Source organism: Paroedura picta, chromosome 1, assembly GCF_049243985.1.
Source record: "Paroedura picta isolate Pp20150507F chromosome 1, Ppicta_v3.0, whole genome shotgun sequence".
Classification (NCBI taxonomy): domain Eukaryota; kingdom Metazoa; phylum Chordata; class Lepidosauria; order Squamata; family Gekkonidae; genus Paroedura; species Paroedura picta.
In genome coordinates, this window is record NC_135369.1 from 78023730 (window position 1) to 78038839 (window position 15110).

The 15110-nt window shown below is 39.4% G+C and overlaps 1 protein-coding gene across 4 annotated transcripts in view; it reads right to left on the reverse strand.

Moving 5' to 3' along the window:
• SPAST (spastin) overlaps positions 1-15110 on the reverse strand; it is a 52652-nt gene that overhangs the window by 35537 nt on the left and 2005 nt on the right. The window contains exons 2-4 of one of the 4 annotated variants that reach the window (XM_077344239.1): positions 15012-15095; positions 12207-12290; positions 5075-5170 (exon numbers count right to left, since the gene is read on the reverse strand). In XM_077344239.1, coding sequence (XP_077200354.1) covers positions 5075-5170; positions 12207-12290; positions 15012-15095 — 264 coding nt within the window. Of the gene's footprint in view, positions 1-5074; positions 5171-12206; positions 12291-15011; positions 15099-15110 lie in introns of all 4 variants that reach the window. The other 3 variants (XM_077344235.1, XM_077344242.1, XM_077344240.1) reach the window with 3 other exon arrangements.

The window sequence follows — 15110 nt, forward strand, 5'->3', positions numbered from 1 at the left end:
GCGCCGGGCCGCGGCTCCCTCTCCCCGCCCCCCCCCGCAGTAAAAAACTTCCCAGGCCGTAAGCTTGCGGCCCGGGAAGCTTCTTACTGCAGGAAGGCGGGGAGAGGGAATCAGGGCCGGGCCGCGCCCGTGCAGGCCGTGACCGCGCAGGCCGATCCGCGGGCGTGGCTCGCGGGCGCGGCCCGATCAGCGGGTGTGACTCACGGGCGCGGCCCGATCCGCAGGCGCGGCTCACGGGCGCGGCCCGAAACGTGGGCGTGGGCGTGGCCCGCGCGGGCGTGGTCCCCGCGGGCGCGGCCCGATGCCCTGCCGGTCCCCAGCCTAATAAAGGTTGGGGACCACTGTCTTAGCATACATAATGCCTCAGAGAACTTTCTTTGAAGGTACTCAATTACACGAATAATACCTATGCAAGGTATTTTTCTTGCTAGTCAACATTTCAGTATATTTGTTTTCTATTTGCGATATTGGCGATCAAAACTAATTAGCCTTAGCAATGAACACCATTTCTGATCTGTGTCAATTGAGATTAAGCCCTATAGTTGTGTACATTTTTCTATTAAAAACTAATGGTTAAAAACCACAAGGCATAGATCCCAACTAAACAATTAGTACTACTGCTTATAACTTATTCAGCAGATTAATCTCTTGTGAGAAATTGTACACATCACTGTAATTCACTCTTTGGCATTACTGTGCGAGGATAGTACTTAGAATTAATTATTTCTTCAAAACGTGCATACATACATTTCTTTGTTGCTAATCTGTCAACAGCCCTATAAAACAGTTCAGTATTATTCTAACATATTTGGTGGTCTGAGAACTTAAAAGCATATTCAAAATTACAACTGAGAATGTTTTCATTCATATCTCAAAATTTTAGCCACTTCTGTATAGTTTGAGTTAAGACACTAGTTGACCACAGTATCCAATCCACAGCATTCAATCAGTACTGAATTTTAGAACACAAAGCAGCAGCCAAAATGTCAAGAAGATGAACACAACTTAACCTAACCATATACTTCTAGCAAATATTGCACTGTTAACTGATTTTCTATCCTGGATGCCATTTGTTGACAGAAACCCAACGAAGTCATAACTGGCTATACTTTGGGTACAAAGTTGTACAACCATTTTTCTAAGCATGCTGCCAAAATGGGGCAACCTGAGGGAGCTAGTTCACTCAATTATTAGAGTGCTTAAATATGCAGGAACAATTTAAGAGCATTTAGGTCTTGTGCCTTCTCACTTAACACAATTCAGAAATGTTATCCTTAAGGGATATGAACAATTATACTTTATTATCTATTATTATCTATACATAGTTTAGTTTTTTCAAGTTTAGTTACTGAGCCAAGTCTTTAAAAATCCAACTATTTCTAAGAGCATCAGGATCAATCTTCTCACTTATACACATACCTCTGACGTGACCCATGCATTGACAACAAAGCCTGTATATACTTTACAGCTTCTTCAGCCATAATGTATGGAAGATGATATTGCTGATTCCCTTCAGCCAGCATTTAAAGAATTAGCATAAGTTTGCTTTGAATTATGTTACACCCTCGAAACTATGGTCAGATGTTTCACAATGTTACATAAAGTGGAAATTCTTAACTGAGAGAGATACATGCTAAACACAAAAGTGTATTTGACTTAAATTGGTATTCTGGCAGTAAATTTAATTGTTGTATATGAAATCTGAAGAAAACACAAATCAATCGTGTAAAAAGGGAAAACTGCTTCTTCCTTATCTAGTATACACTGTGCCAACACACCTAATCTCATCAGATCTTGGAATCAAAGCAGGGTCAGCCAACCCTCCAAGGAAAACTAGGGTTATAATGAATGGACAGGTAATGGCAAACCACATTTGAAAATCTCTTGCCTGGCTGCCAAATCTCCATGGTTCATTACATACATGCCATACAATAATAAATCAATAACTGTTTGCTGTAAAAATGTGTACATGTTATAGTTTGTGGGAAGAAATGTGCTTGGCAGTCAAACTCTCTTATTTTCACCCGACTTAAGAGAAAATAAAGACTGTGCAGAAAGGACACTAGTCTCCCAGATCCTAGTTCACCCTAACACTATACCAATGGTTCTCAACCCGACCTTGATGTAGTGGCATCCTCAACGTATGAGTGCGCACATAGTGCGCGCACACACACACACGGGTGGGGTACATGTGCACAGGTGCGTGCGCAAACGCGCACAAAATTGAAGCGGCGTGGAGGCAGCCATTTCCATGGCTCCGTTGCCTTTGCCCGCCGCCAGCTTCCAGCTCCGCCCACCATCGCCACTCTCCTCTGCATGCCTCTGACGCCTGCCACCTGGCAACCCCGAGGAAGGGGCCAAGCAACCCCAAATGGGGTCATGACCCACAGGTTGAGAACCACTGCACTATACCAAGCTAGTTTAAGCCATTCCCAGATCAGCAGTAAACCTGCCCAAAAGGAAAAAATCCATACAGACATTCCAGAAGTTCTCCAAATTAGCCCCCCCCCCCTTTTTCATAGGTGCCCTGCAGTTCCATTTCAGATTTTGTTAGCATCAGTACCAGGAGACCAATGTATAAATAATGCCTCAAGGGCAAACAATCCAGCAATTCAATATTTAAAATGGCTATACGACTATACACAAAATCTTGTCATAACCCTAATTTTTACTTTCTCACATACACAGGGTTGATCAGTTTTATGGCACTTTCATTTCAATTTGGTACTCCTGGACTGCTACTTCTTATTTCATTAGCTGCTCATGCACTGCTGCTTGTCACCTCTTGTCACAGCATCCCTTCAACACCATCACAGACAAATCAAGGGGTGACCTCTCCCCTGCAGTATCCTTCTTGATGTGAAAACATATTAAGCCGCATGCATAGCTAGGCTGTGCAACAGAAGTAGTTGCAGAAGGGGAGTGAGAGTGAGGGAGAACACTCATGAACTTAGAAATTGCAGTGACTGTGGGCCCCCTGTTGCTCACATGCCACACTCCTGCCAGAAGCCACAAAAGCTTCTCAGCAAGCAGGCTGCTTCATCCTCACCTGGCCAGTCCCTATATAAAGTTTATATTATATATAAGCAGTAGCAGGACACTCCCAGGATAACACAGTAAAGTTACACGAGGCTTTCTTCACAATTTTACCTTATACTTGCAGAAAAATTAACTATATCATTCTTCTGAAGTATCAAATGTATTTTCAAAATATTGTGCATAACACAAAAATGCACATGGGAAAAGATTCACTGGCTGAACAAAAGGTGAATGTGAGGTATTTACTGAAGTAGACCAAAGGCTATACTTTCTATAAACTAGCTATCAACTTCTAACTGCTAAAGAGAGAAGAAGGAAGAGAAAGAGAGATGACCAGTAGCCTGGAGTTGCCAAAAAGGGAGGCAGAACGTTTTAGTATTCAAGCTCAGAAATTTGTGGGCTTTTGGAGGTAACAGTGAGTATCTTTTTCACACTGTAAGATTGAAGTGTTGAGTGTAATGCAAGGTTGAGGACAACAGGCTGGTGAAGCAACAGTTCTTAGTATTAATTCCAAATACTAGCATGCGCCTGCTTTTATCACCAAAGACACATTTCTTTCACATTGAGTCTTGAATGCCAGGGTTGGGGGGGGGGAGGGTGTTTACAAGTGGGCCACACTTCACTAACTGGATAAGTTATAAGTGTACCTTCTGTTTCTGCTTGTATGACTGGTAAACAGTACCCATATCTGAGCACCGTGTATATGGAATTATTAATTTTTATTTTTGCACCCCATCTTGCACATGATTGGTGGAAAGGCAGTATCAATGCTTTAAAAGCAAAGAATCTATCATTGCATTGTTATGCCATCCTTCCCTCAAAAGGAATTCTGAGAGGCATATACAAAGCTCCTTTCATCTTTAAATTGAGAAAAAGTTACTGATACAAGGTCAAAAGTCATCTTCAATGCAAGGAAGGGATCAGAATTAGTCTAAAATTATAACCATTATACCACACTGGCTCTAAACTGAAAGTTTCAGGAGCATTCTCAATATGTTTTTGAGTACTGAAGGTTACTCATACTGCATCACGCAGCCCTTTAATAAGAAAACACTTTACAATATTATGGAATCAACACAATTGTACTTTTCCATCATTACATTTTTCCTCACAATCATAGAGTTGGAAGGGTCCATACAGGTCATCTAGTCCAACCTCCTGTTCAATGTGGGATCAGTCTAAAAGCATCCATGATATCTGTCCAGCCACAATTAACAGAACAGTCCTTTCAACTGTAGCAAGCCTTGCCTGTTCTTTGCATTTGTGCTTTCAAATTACCACTAGTGGATGAGAGCTAGGATCAATATTCCACTAAGGAATCATTGGTTGCCCGCATACATCCCTAGACACTTTGATCAACAGTAGTTATCAAAAATGCAGAATACTTCCAGCAAAGTAGCTTTATTTGATTTTATACTGCCCCTCCCAGAAACTGCCATCTTGGCGAACAACACAAACATATCTGAATAAAATAAAATTATAATCTTCTGTAACCCAAGCAAACAGGGATCTGTTTCTATCAAGCAATTATCCCATATTATACTAAACTAGCTGACCATCTCAGGTGAGGCTTTAAGAAAACAGTAATTCTGGTCCAAGTTTAACACAAAGTCCTTAGAAACTAAGTACAGATATCTTCAGACAATACATTTAAATTGGTTATTCAGTTGTTCTGACAGAGATTTGTATACTTTATAATATCCTATGAACCTATCACTGTTTATCTTGATGCTACATACATAAAAACTATTGTAACTGCTGACTTAAATTGCCTTTAATTGCTAGAAATTAATGCCTTTACTTTCCAAATATTTTATTTTAAAATGCAACTAATTTTTAAAAAATACAGTAAGGAAAATAATTTAGCAAGAACAATGTTAAGACATTTAAAAATGGAATGTACTAACCTTCAAACAGAAAATCATTTAAAATAGATCAGGGGCAGGCAATTTAGCACTGCAAGCCTTCTCTATAATAGATCAGATATTGATAGACATCCCCTTCATTTATTAGGTGCTGGTAAAACCAAACCCACCTGACTGGAGATGTCCATTGCGGCATACCAGGTTAGTACTGTCACTATAGACTTCCATTTGCAGCTTGGGAATTTGCTTAACTGCCTGCATCTTCTCTATGCAACAAAACAGAAAGGGGAAAAGGACAAACAAAAAACAAAAAAATGAACCAATGAAAGTTAGGTATACTCATCACACCAAAATGACTTTGCCTACAGCTGACTTGATATGGATTAAAAGTTCAAAGCATGCATCTAATGCTCGCTATGTTATGAATTTACAAGAACGTTTAATAAATGAAGTACTATTTTGAAAAGCTGTGAACTGCAGTCAGTAACTGAGTCAGAATGATAAAGACTGGTGGGAAACTTTATGATGCAGAGTGCAAAGACTCCATCTATAGGAGAGGAAAGAGAGCATACAGCACAAATTGGTACAAACTGCAACCAGATTTCATTGTTGCCATACGTTTTACTGGCAAATATCTGTGGATATTAATAAATTAGTCTACATCTGACTATTAATGCTATGATACAAAACACATCATTTTGATTCCTGTAAACTGCAACACAGTCTTTCATCAAACAAGCTGCGGAGTAATCCTTCCTGGTAGCTCAAATCTCAAACTATAATTATTGCTACAGAATTATTAGGCTAGATTCTGTGCTCTGGTCCACTAAGAGCCAGTTTGGTGTAGTGGTTAGGAGTGCGAACTTCTAATCTGGCATGCCAGGTTCGATTCTGCGCTCCCCCACATGCAGCCAAGCTGGGTGACCTTGGGCTCGCCACGACACTGATAAAACTGTTCTGACCGGGCAGTGATATCAGCACTCTCTCAGCCTCACCCACCCCACAGGGTGTCTGTTGTGGGGAGAGGAATGGGAAAGCGACTGTAAGCCACTTTGAGCCTCCTTCAGGTAGGGAAAAGTGGCATATAAGAACCAACTCTTCTTCTTCTTCTAACAGAAAAGCCTTCTTCTAGCACCAGAGGATGTTAGCCAAACACATGATGTATGTTTTAACAATGGAAGACACTCTAAAAAGGGAGTACAGCACGATGAATACAATTAGCAGAAGTAAATTAATTCATTCTACCATTTTGTGAGCATTAATTCATCATGATAAATACCCTAAGGAATTATGCTACCTCTATTTGCTCCTATACACTAGTCACCATGTGTCATGTTTTAAGGACTAAATTTTGGCATGCTTTGTATAATAAACATCCTCGTGAAAGTGACATGTTAGCTTCTTATTCAAGGAATCTTATATTCATTGGTTTGAGAAAATAAATCCAGTCATCACTTTTATATTATGAACACTTGTTGTCAAGAGGTGGTATAAATGTATGACTTAACAGCTATAGTTCCTTAATTTGTTCAGCACACAATTAAGTCCTGTCCCTTTTCTGATCCAATTATTATGTCCACTTGTGCACTTCTAGAAAGAACAGTACTAGAAAGAACAGTATTACTGCAACCCAATGTTGAAACAAAATTGCTTTCAGAGAGGAATAAATGCAGCTTGCAACACAGATATAGTTTTCTTTCTAAGCTATCAAAGAGCAAATTTATAAAGAAATAGAGGGCCATTACCAAAAAGGAAGATCAGTTCTATCATTTTGCAGAGTACTGTTACCTAATTATCTAAGGCAAAAGAAAAGGTTAAATCAATGTTTCCATGACATCTTTTAAAAGTATGTTACTCCATGCAGGTATGTTTTTAAAGGATAACAACAGGCTTACAACAAAACATTTAGCTAGTTATTTCTTATCTCTGTATAAGACTAAGCACCCCACAATTGCTTGGAGTCTCATTCTCTCCTGATAGCCCGTTTCCATGAGCAGGATACCTCTCCATCTCCCAAGGCCCTGATTCAAAGTTTCACCTCCAAGCTATGTTAGCTAGCATCACAGTTAAATCTTGGGTTTCAAAGGCAGAACTATGTGTTTCATAAAATTCCATAGTAACAGATTTCTTTTACAAAGAATAAGAGTTGGTTCTCTACCTGAAGGAGTCTCAAAGCAGCTTACAATCGCCTTCCCATTCCTCTCCCCACAACAGACACCCTGTGAGGTGGGTGAGGCTGAGAAAGCTCTGATATTACTGCTCAGTCAGAACAGCTTTATCAGTGCTGTGGTGAGCCCAAGGTCACCCAGCTGGCTGCATGTGGGGGAGTGTAGAATTGAACCCAGCTAGCCAGATTAGAAATCTGCACTCCTAACCACTACACCAAGCTGGCTCTTAAGAAAACTTATACAGTCGGGTTACTGAGGTTGTGACTTAAAGGGGATGGACTGCATAAGGCCTGCCATCCTGTTTTCCTGTCAAAAATTCATACTGCTGGGAGAGAACCTGTGCTGTGTAAAAGTAAAACTGCATAAGGAATTAATAAGAGGTTCTGCTGTGTGTCATCCGGTACTTTTAACATCAATGCAGTTGATTCTAATAAACTCTCTTTCTAGAAAACGCTAATCACACACTTCAAATTCTCCAAGTTTTTTTTTTTAATCGCTGTGTAAGCAAAAAAAGAGCTCCAAATAGCTAAAGTCAAGCAAGAAAGTCACATCACTTCAAGAAGGTGTTTTATATTAGAGGCTTACCATACATAATGTATATATACCTAATTTTCCTTGCAAGCTCCAGAAACAAGCACTAAACCTAAAACATATATTAAACTTTTATGGGGTTTTATTTATGTTGTAAACCACTTTGAATTCCCCTAAGGAAAAGTCTGCTAACAAATGTTTTAAATAATAAATAAAATTGGAGGGCATAACAAAGGAAGAATACTCCCCATTGGTCCTGGCCAGTTACTTGGTAAACGTGGCCTTCTTAGGACAAAAAAGCAAGTATTTCTTTCTACCACACCAAATTTTAAGCAGATCAGATGTTTTTAAGAAGGCATGTTTAACAGTCAGGCTAGATGAGATTGTAACATCCATTATCAGATCTCCAATTAACTTTAGTTTAAAAACAGCGTAAAACCTACAGATTTTGCCCCACAGATCAAACAGCCGAGATGACAGGAAAAAGAACAATTGACATTAGGGGAGAAATGCTGGGAAAAGAGTGACACATACACACAAAAACACCGATATACCATAGCCTTGAGGCAATCTGTGGAGTCTTTTACTTGCTTTTGCCCTGATCTGGATAGCCCAGGGTAGCCTGATCTTGTCAAGCTAACCAGGATCAGCCCTGATGAGTATTTGGATGGGAGACCACCAAGGAAGTCCAGCGTTACAAGGCAACAGCAAGCAATGACCTCTGAATGTCTCTTGTCTGAACACCCTAAGTCAACTGTGGCCTGACACCAACAAAAGCTCACTTTTAGCTTTAAGAATTATGCAGGGCGGTCCAATCACCACTCTTTAAATTTCATATGGTTTGACTGTGTATATATGGCTTCACATAAAAAAACTATGCAGTGTCCACTGCCAGATGACTAACATTTGACATTTTTTTTAATCTTTACCAGAAGGCTACTTTCAAACAGCGATCACTCTCCTTGTAGCTTTCGTTGCCCCTGTGAGTGCAGAGGCATTTGCAATACAGCATCCAAACAGTACCTTCCCTAGAACTCTAGGCTTCTCGCCCCCACACCCACAGCCCTTGTATAAAGCCAACAACCAACGTATTGCTATAGCATTAAAACATTATTACAATCTACCCTCCAAATCTACAGCTTTCATTCAAAAACACAGCCCCTGTCAATGAAGAGACAGAGAAAGCTAGATCTCTGCAATGAAAAGGATTAGATATTAATTTATTTAACAAAAGCTGGGAATGCAAAAGAACTACAGTATTTGCTGGCGTTTAAGACTACTTTTCCCCCCTGAAAAACATGCCTCCAAGTGGGGGGGTCATCCTATACGCCGGGTGCACTTCAGTTGGGATAGACATAGCTGCCCATAGTACTGTAATGTAATGTAACAAACTCTATATTTTGAGTGGAAATGTTGGGGGGGTTGTCTTATACGCCCAGTCATCTTATATGCCGGCAAATGATAGTTCATAAAACATCCTAACATTATAATATTATTGCAACATGCCAATAACATTTTTAAAGCCCCCAGAAGTCCTCAAATGGAGGGGAAAATGGCACTTGGGGGAGCAGAAGCAAGGGAAAGGGTATGGGTGTGGGCAAGGCCTGCAAAAACACAACTTCTTGCTCACATTGTATATAAACATATTTTAACCACAAGCTTTCCAAGAAGACCATATCAAAGCAGATATGGGAATGACAATAAAGCAGAGAGAACATATGGAAAATGGACGATTAGGGGATGATGTGGTATGAATACGCTAAAAGCCCAGCTCCAGCTTGGCCATCAAACCGGAGTAAAATTTCCATGTGGAATCAGCCTGTAATCCTAAAATTCAAGATTCCCCACCCAGGATACAATTAAAATAAAGAGCAATCAGAACAACAAGATGCTTAACCTATAATTCTACAAACACTTTGTGTAATTTCATAAATTTTGAGAAAATGTACAAAAGATCAGGCTTTAAAAATTATTTTCTGGCCAAGGAAGCTTAACATCTACTGTAGCCTTTGCTAAGTACCACCAGAATTCTGTGACCCTAGCCCCCTACCTCAAGAGGAAGCTGAGTAAATGAGTCCTCTAGGAAAGAATGCTAATGGTCATCTATGTCCTCGAAAAGATTTACTAAGAAGATTTGGAACTGGGGTGGGGGAGAGAGACAAAGGAATGAACAAGTAGGATAGTTATATGAATGGACACCTCATAAGTAAAAGGCATTAAACTGCATATACCAGTAGCGCACACATTGAAGCTTTTGGTTCCAATTAAGTTATTGCATCCAGAAAACTCTGTAGACATAGAACATGATTCGTTTCAGAAATTCTGACACCATCACCCGTAACTATTATTTGACTTTAAGTGCAAGCATCTATCTATCCTTATATTGATTTCACTAACTTATGCTGTGTAATCCGTGTTTACCCTCAGTGTAAAGGCAGTGTATACATTATATGCACTATACAATATTCATATCCTTAACACTATTTCGCTCCCTCAGTCCAGGACTTCCTTACATGAAAAGAGCCGACGTTGATGGGCAACATTAATTTATTAGAGATCAAAGAATTAACTTACTCAGCTAAAATTAACTCCAAACTACTCTAAAGCAGAAGTGCAATATTTGTGGAATTTTTTTTTAAGTATGCAGAATCTGAGCCTTACAGACCCAGTCCTCTGCCTGCTTACATGAAAGTGAGCCCTACTGAGTTCAATGTGAGCTACTCCCTGTTAAACATAATTAGGAATGTGTATTTATGTGCTCAGAAACTAAAAGGTAAATCGCTGGATCCAATGTACAGTACTTGGATTAGAAACCATTATTTACTGCTACATTTCTAAAAAAACTGGTTTCCATTTCTAACCGTTTGAATTAGCAATGATTGGACTTGCCACCTTTCCAGACAGAACACTGACAGACAGGCAAGTAGGAAATGTTACACAAAACCAATATTAACTCTTAATTACTGTTTTATTAGTTAGGACAATGCCATTCATATACAAGATACTTTACAGTTAACAAGTAAAAACCATAAAAAGCTTACAATCAACATTCAGGTTGGGGAGGGTTAGAAAACGAGAGTCCTGCACGGTAATTAAATGGATATGTACATGTTCCCTTGCGTGTTATTAGAGACACATTTTTGCTGGGGATAAAGACCAGGATGTTAGACCAAAGGGTTTTGAGGTGGGAAAGAAGTCATACCACACAGGAGGCCTGGAAGGTAGCTTCTTTATCGAAATCACCAGGAGTCTATGAACACAGATAGACCAGCTATAGTTTGAACTGATAGAATTTAACCAAATTTTTGACTAAAACATGAAAACTGGACAAGATAATCTAAAAAAGGAATCTGGAGATTATTTTAACTAATTTTCAAGTTACAAAATGAACAAAAGAGTGGTGAATGTGCAACAGGTTGACAACATCCACCTGAAAATGCATTCTTCCCTGAGTCCCATTAGAACAATCACATGATACAGTTTCTCACAAAGATCTTCTATTATGTCCTTCCCTATTGTTAAGACAATAATGATAAACACCTGAGCCAAACACAGCACCAGCACAACCACAGCCATGCCAATGCTGTAACCATCACATCACACAGTCTAAGGGATGAGTCTTTTTAAAGTGTTATGAAACACTGTAGGCAGTTGGCCTACAATCATGACAGCAGCTGTTTAACAAGGCTCCACTCTGTCACCTAATTTCAGCTAGCTACTCCTAACTGTCCTTTTGGAACTGTCCATAGTTTTCATGGCAAAGATACTGGAGTGGTTTGCCATGAAAAGGAAGGACTCCCTGGAGAAGAGCCTAATGCTGGGAGCGATTGAGGGCAAAAGAAGAAGGAAACAACAGAGAATGAGGTGACTCGATGGAGTCACTGAAGCAGTTGGTGTGAGCTTAAATGGACTCTAGGGAATGGTAGAGGACAGGAAGGTCTGGAAGATCATTTTCCATGGGGTCGCGATGGGTCGGACACAACTTTGCACCTAACAACAACAACAACAACAACAACAACAACTCCTAAGTACTGCCACTAACATTTATTGTTTCTTAGGCCTCCAGAGTTGACATCAATGATGAACAAGCTGCCCACTCTTTGGTTCATGGTGTTTTAGAAAAAATGCAAAAGGATATAATGCATAAAGAAAAGTCTATAGATTGTTCCAGAAACATACTCCTGTGATGAGAATACTAATTATGCATTTGAACTTGTTTAAGTACCAACAAAGGTCCTACTATGTATTTTGCAATTAAACGACTTTTATGATGCTCTCTGTTAAATGAATTTGCATCCAATAAATAAATTCCCATAACCTTTTTCAGCGGGCTAAGTGCTAACAGTACTGCAGCCAGGCAGTTTTACAAATATTTTTTCTATATTCCCCCACCCAATAAAGTATTTTTACCATTGCTCTGTGAAATTACAAAAGTACTAAAACATTTCCCATATTTTATTACCGTTGAAGACCCTGAGATGCCCTTTAAAAATTCTTACATGTCTCAAATGGCTATTCCCCTGTAATGTTCACAAAAGCTCTTAAACATATGCATTGTGTAACTAATTTCAATAGTTTTCCAAAGGATAGTATTAAGCAGTACCTAACAGCTGCAAACGGTCCTTGGCCATTGCCAGATTTGTCATCATCTTAGACTGGAGACGTCGAGCTCGTTCATAATGGTCACCTTTAAAAGAAAGTTAAATACTGTTGTGAAGGCACATTTAAAACAGTGATGTCTCCTACTGTACAAAAGGAACATAAAATAAAAACTAAAATTATAACCAACTTTTAAAATAAAATGAAGCCAAAAGTGTCTAATATACCAAGTAGCATCCATGATGCTCTGCACAGTTTCCCAACATCACATCAAGCTGGGACATGCTCTTACTCATTTTGGGACAGCTGCACATACAAGAAAGGGATGCAAATGAGCACAGCACAAAGAGCATGTTCAGGCCAGTTCTCTCTTCACTTAGAATTCTCCCCATTCAAGTTTTCAAAGTGTCTTTATGAAACCGGCAATAACAGTGTTCTTCTAGAAAGCTGTATGTATTTCAAATTAGAAATTTGTTAAATATATATATATATTTATATCCAAAGAACACTTAGCCATTGATTTCAACCTAACACTGCAATTAATTTCCAGGGGAAAGTTCGACATGTACCTAACTATTCCAGTGAAATTAAGGGGACTAAAAAAACGCCTGGCTTTGGCTGGACCTTGTCCCAAAATGTTTAACCAAAGAAAACAACCAGTAAAGTCATCTACAAGTGTTATTCTGACTGACTCCAATGGTTCCTGGCATGAAGAAGAGTTTCTAATGTGTACCACCATTTTTATTTGTAGATGAGGATTGTTTTAACTTATCATTAATTGTGTTGCATAGTTTTATACTGTATACCGTTTTTATGTCAATAAGGCTGCTTCTTATTGACATTGCAATTCTATTATAATAGTTTTGTTAATTATGAACATACAAAAGTACTTTCTGCCATGCAAGTTAAATATGTAACTGAAAATTTAAGAATATAACAAAGGGTCTGAATGAATGTGAACCAAAATCTAAGACTAAATCAATATAATCCCTCCCCACCAAAACTAAACCATTCAACAGATTTTCTAATAAGAGATCAATTTTTAAAGGCCTGCTATAGCAGGACAGATTTTTGTGCTCGTTATTTATTCTTTTGAACACATCAATTCAGCATTCTGACGGCTTCTATGCTGAAGGGCTGGGAGTTGATAAAGGTCTACCAGAAGAAAAGAGGGGCAAGCTTTGCCCTGCAGAGAGTCACCCAATTCCCCACCTTAGTTCTCATCTATCTGCTGTACATGTTGTACGTGCTGCTGAAGCCCAACAGGTACCTGGTATTTGAACAAGCAATATGCTGTGTATGTGGAGGTTAGGCCTGAGTGATGTTAGACAGCACAGGATGCAGTAGCTTCACAATGTTCCAAGTAAAATTTTAAAAACCTGAAACTACATGCCTAAGTGGCAAGACTAAGAAGTCCCACTGAATTCAATGGGTCTTACTTCCAACTACTCGTGCATAGGATTGGACTATGTAGAAATGTCATAGCTTTAGTGTGACTCACTTTCAAGTAAGCACAAATAACAGTGGGCTGAAACCCACCACAAAAAAAGCTCAAAATCCACTTATTTTCATTGGGTTTAAACAACCCAAGCATATTTAGAATTTGTGCCAAGATAAACCAGATGCACACAACTTACTCCATTTCACTACATCGTATGAGAGAAAACCTGACTATTTTAAACACACACGAACAAGTATCATTACTCAGAAACAAGTACTGTATCACTGCTGCACTACATGTGTGAATGAGGTCACCAAACGTTTATTGACCTATATCTGCATTAATCCAGTTCGAACTGGGTAACAGTTGTAACTTAACCAATGACATTACCGGTTGAAGAGTTGGCAACTGAACAGTTCTGTATGGCAGAGTGCTCTAGTGCTTAGTGTCAGACAAGTATTTGGGAGACCTGGGCCCATTCCGCATGCATAAGATAATGCACTTTCAATGTGCTTTGGCAGATGGATTTTTCTGTGCAGAACAGGAAAATCTATTTCTAAAGTGCATTGAAAGTGCATTATCTATTGTGTGCAGACTAGGCCCTGGGTTCAGCTCTACCCTTTGTCCTGAAACTTGCTGGGCTACCTTGTACCAGTCACTTTCAGTTTAGTATATCTCATGGAACAGTTGTAAAAATAAAATGGAGAACTATGTATGCAGCTCCTTGAGGAATAAAAATGTACCAGAGAGCTACATCTTTATTTTATTTATTTATTTATTATATTTATGTACCACCCTCCCCGGAGGCTCAGGGCGGTTTACATGGAACGTATGAATACATGAAACAATCCATAACATATGAATAACCATAACAATAATACTAGTAACTGATAGTGGTAACAACATAAACAATGTAAATAATGCAACACTGCAAACAGGTCCAGAGTGCTCTGGTGGAGTTCTGTGAGGGAGGGGTGCAGGGGCCCTTCAGTCGCTGTTAGTTATGCCTGGTCTCAAATGCCTGGCGGAAGAGCTCCTTTTTGCAGGCCCTGTGGAACTGTTTAAAGGGCCCTGATCTCCTCTGGGAGCTCATTTAAACAGCTACATTTTTTTTACAAAATTTATATCCCACCTTTTTGCTCATGTAAGGCTATGAGAAGTTTCCTCTACAAACCAACCGCTCTTTCAGAAAAACAGTTGACTTGTTCTTGCGCTTTAATTATTTGGTAATCCTTTTTACTAGCATGCACAATAAGCTAGGGGCCATGTTACCTTAAGAAACCTTTGCTTATTCTAAGGAACTTGTCACAAGGTGGGGCTCAAACACACCAACCCACACATTATTTCACACACTCACAGTTGGCTTACCTTGACCTGTAACTAGCACTGCTATTCCTTTCTCTAGTTCTTCAATTCCTTTTCTGTACCATTCAACAGCTTGCTCCTTTTGTCCTGCTGAAATAATTA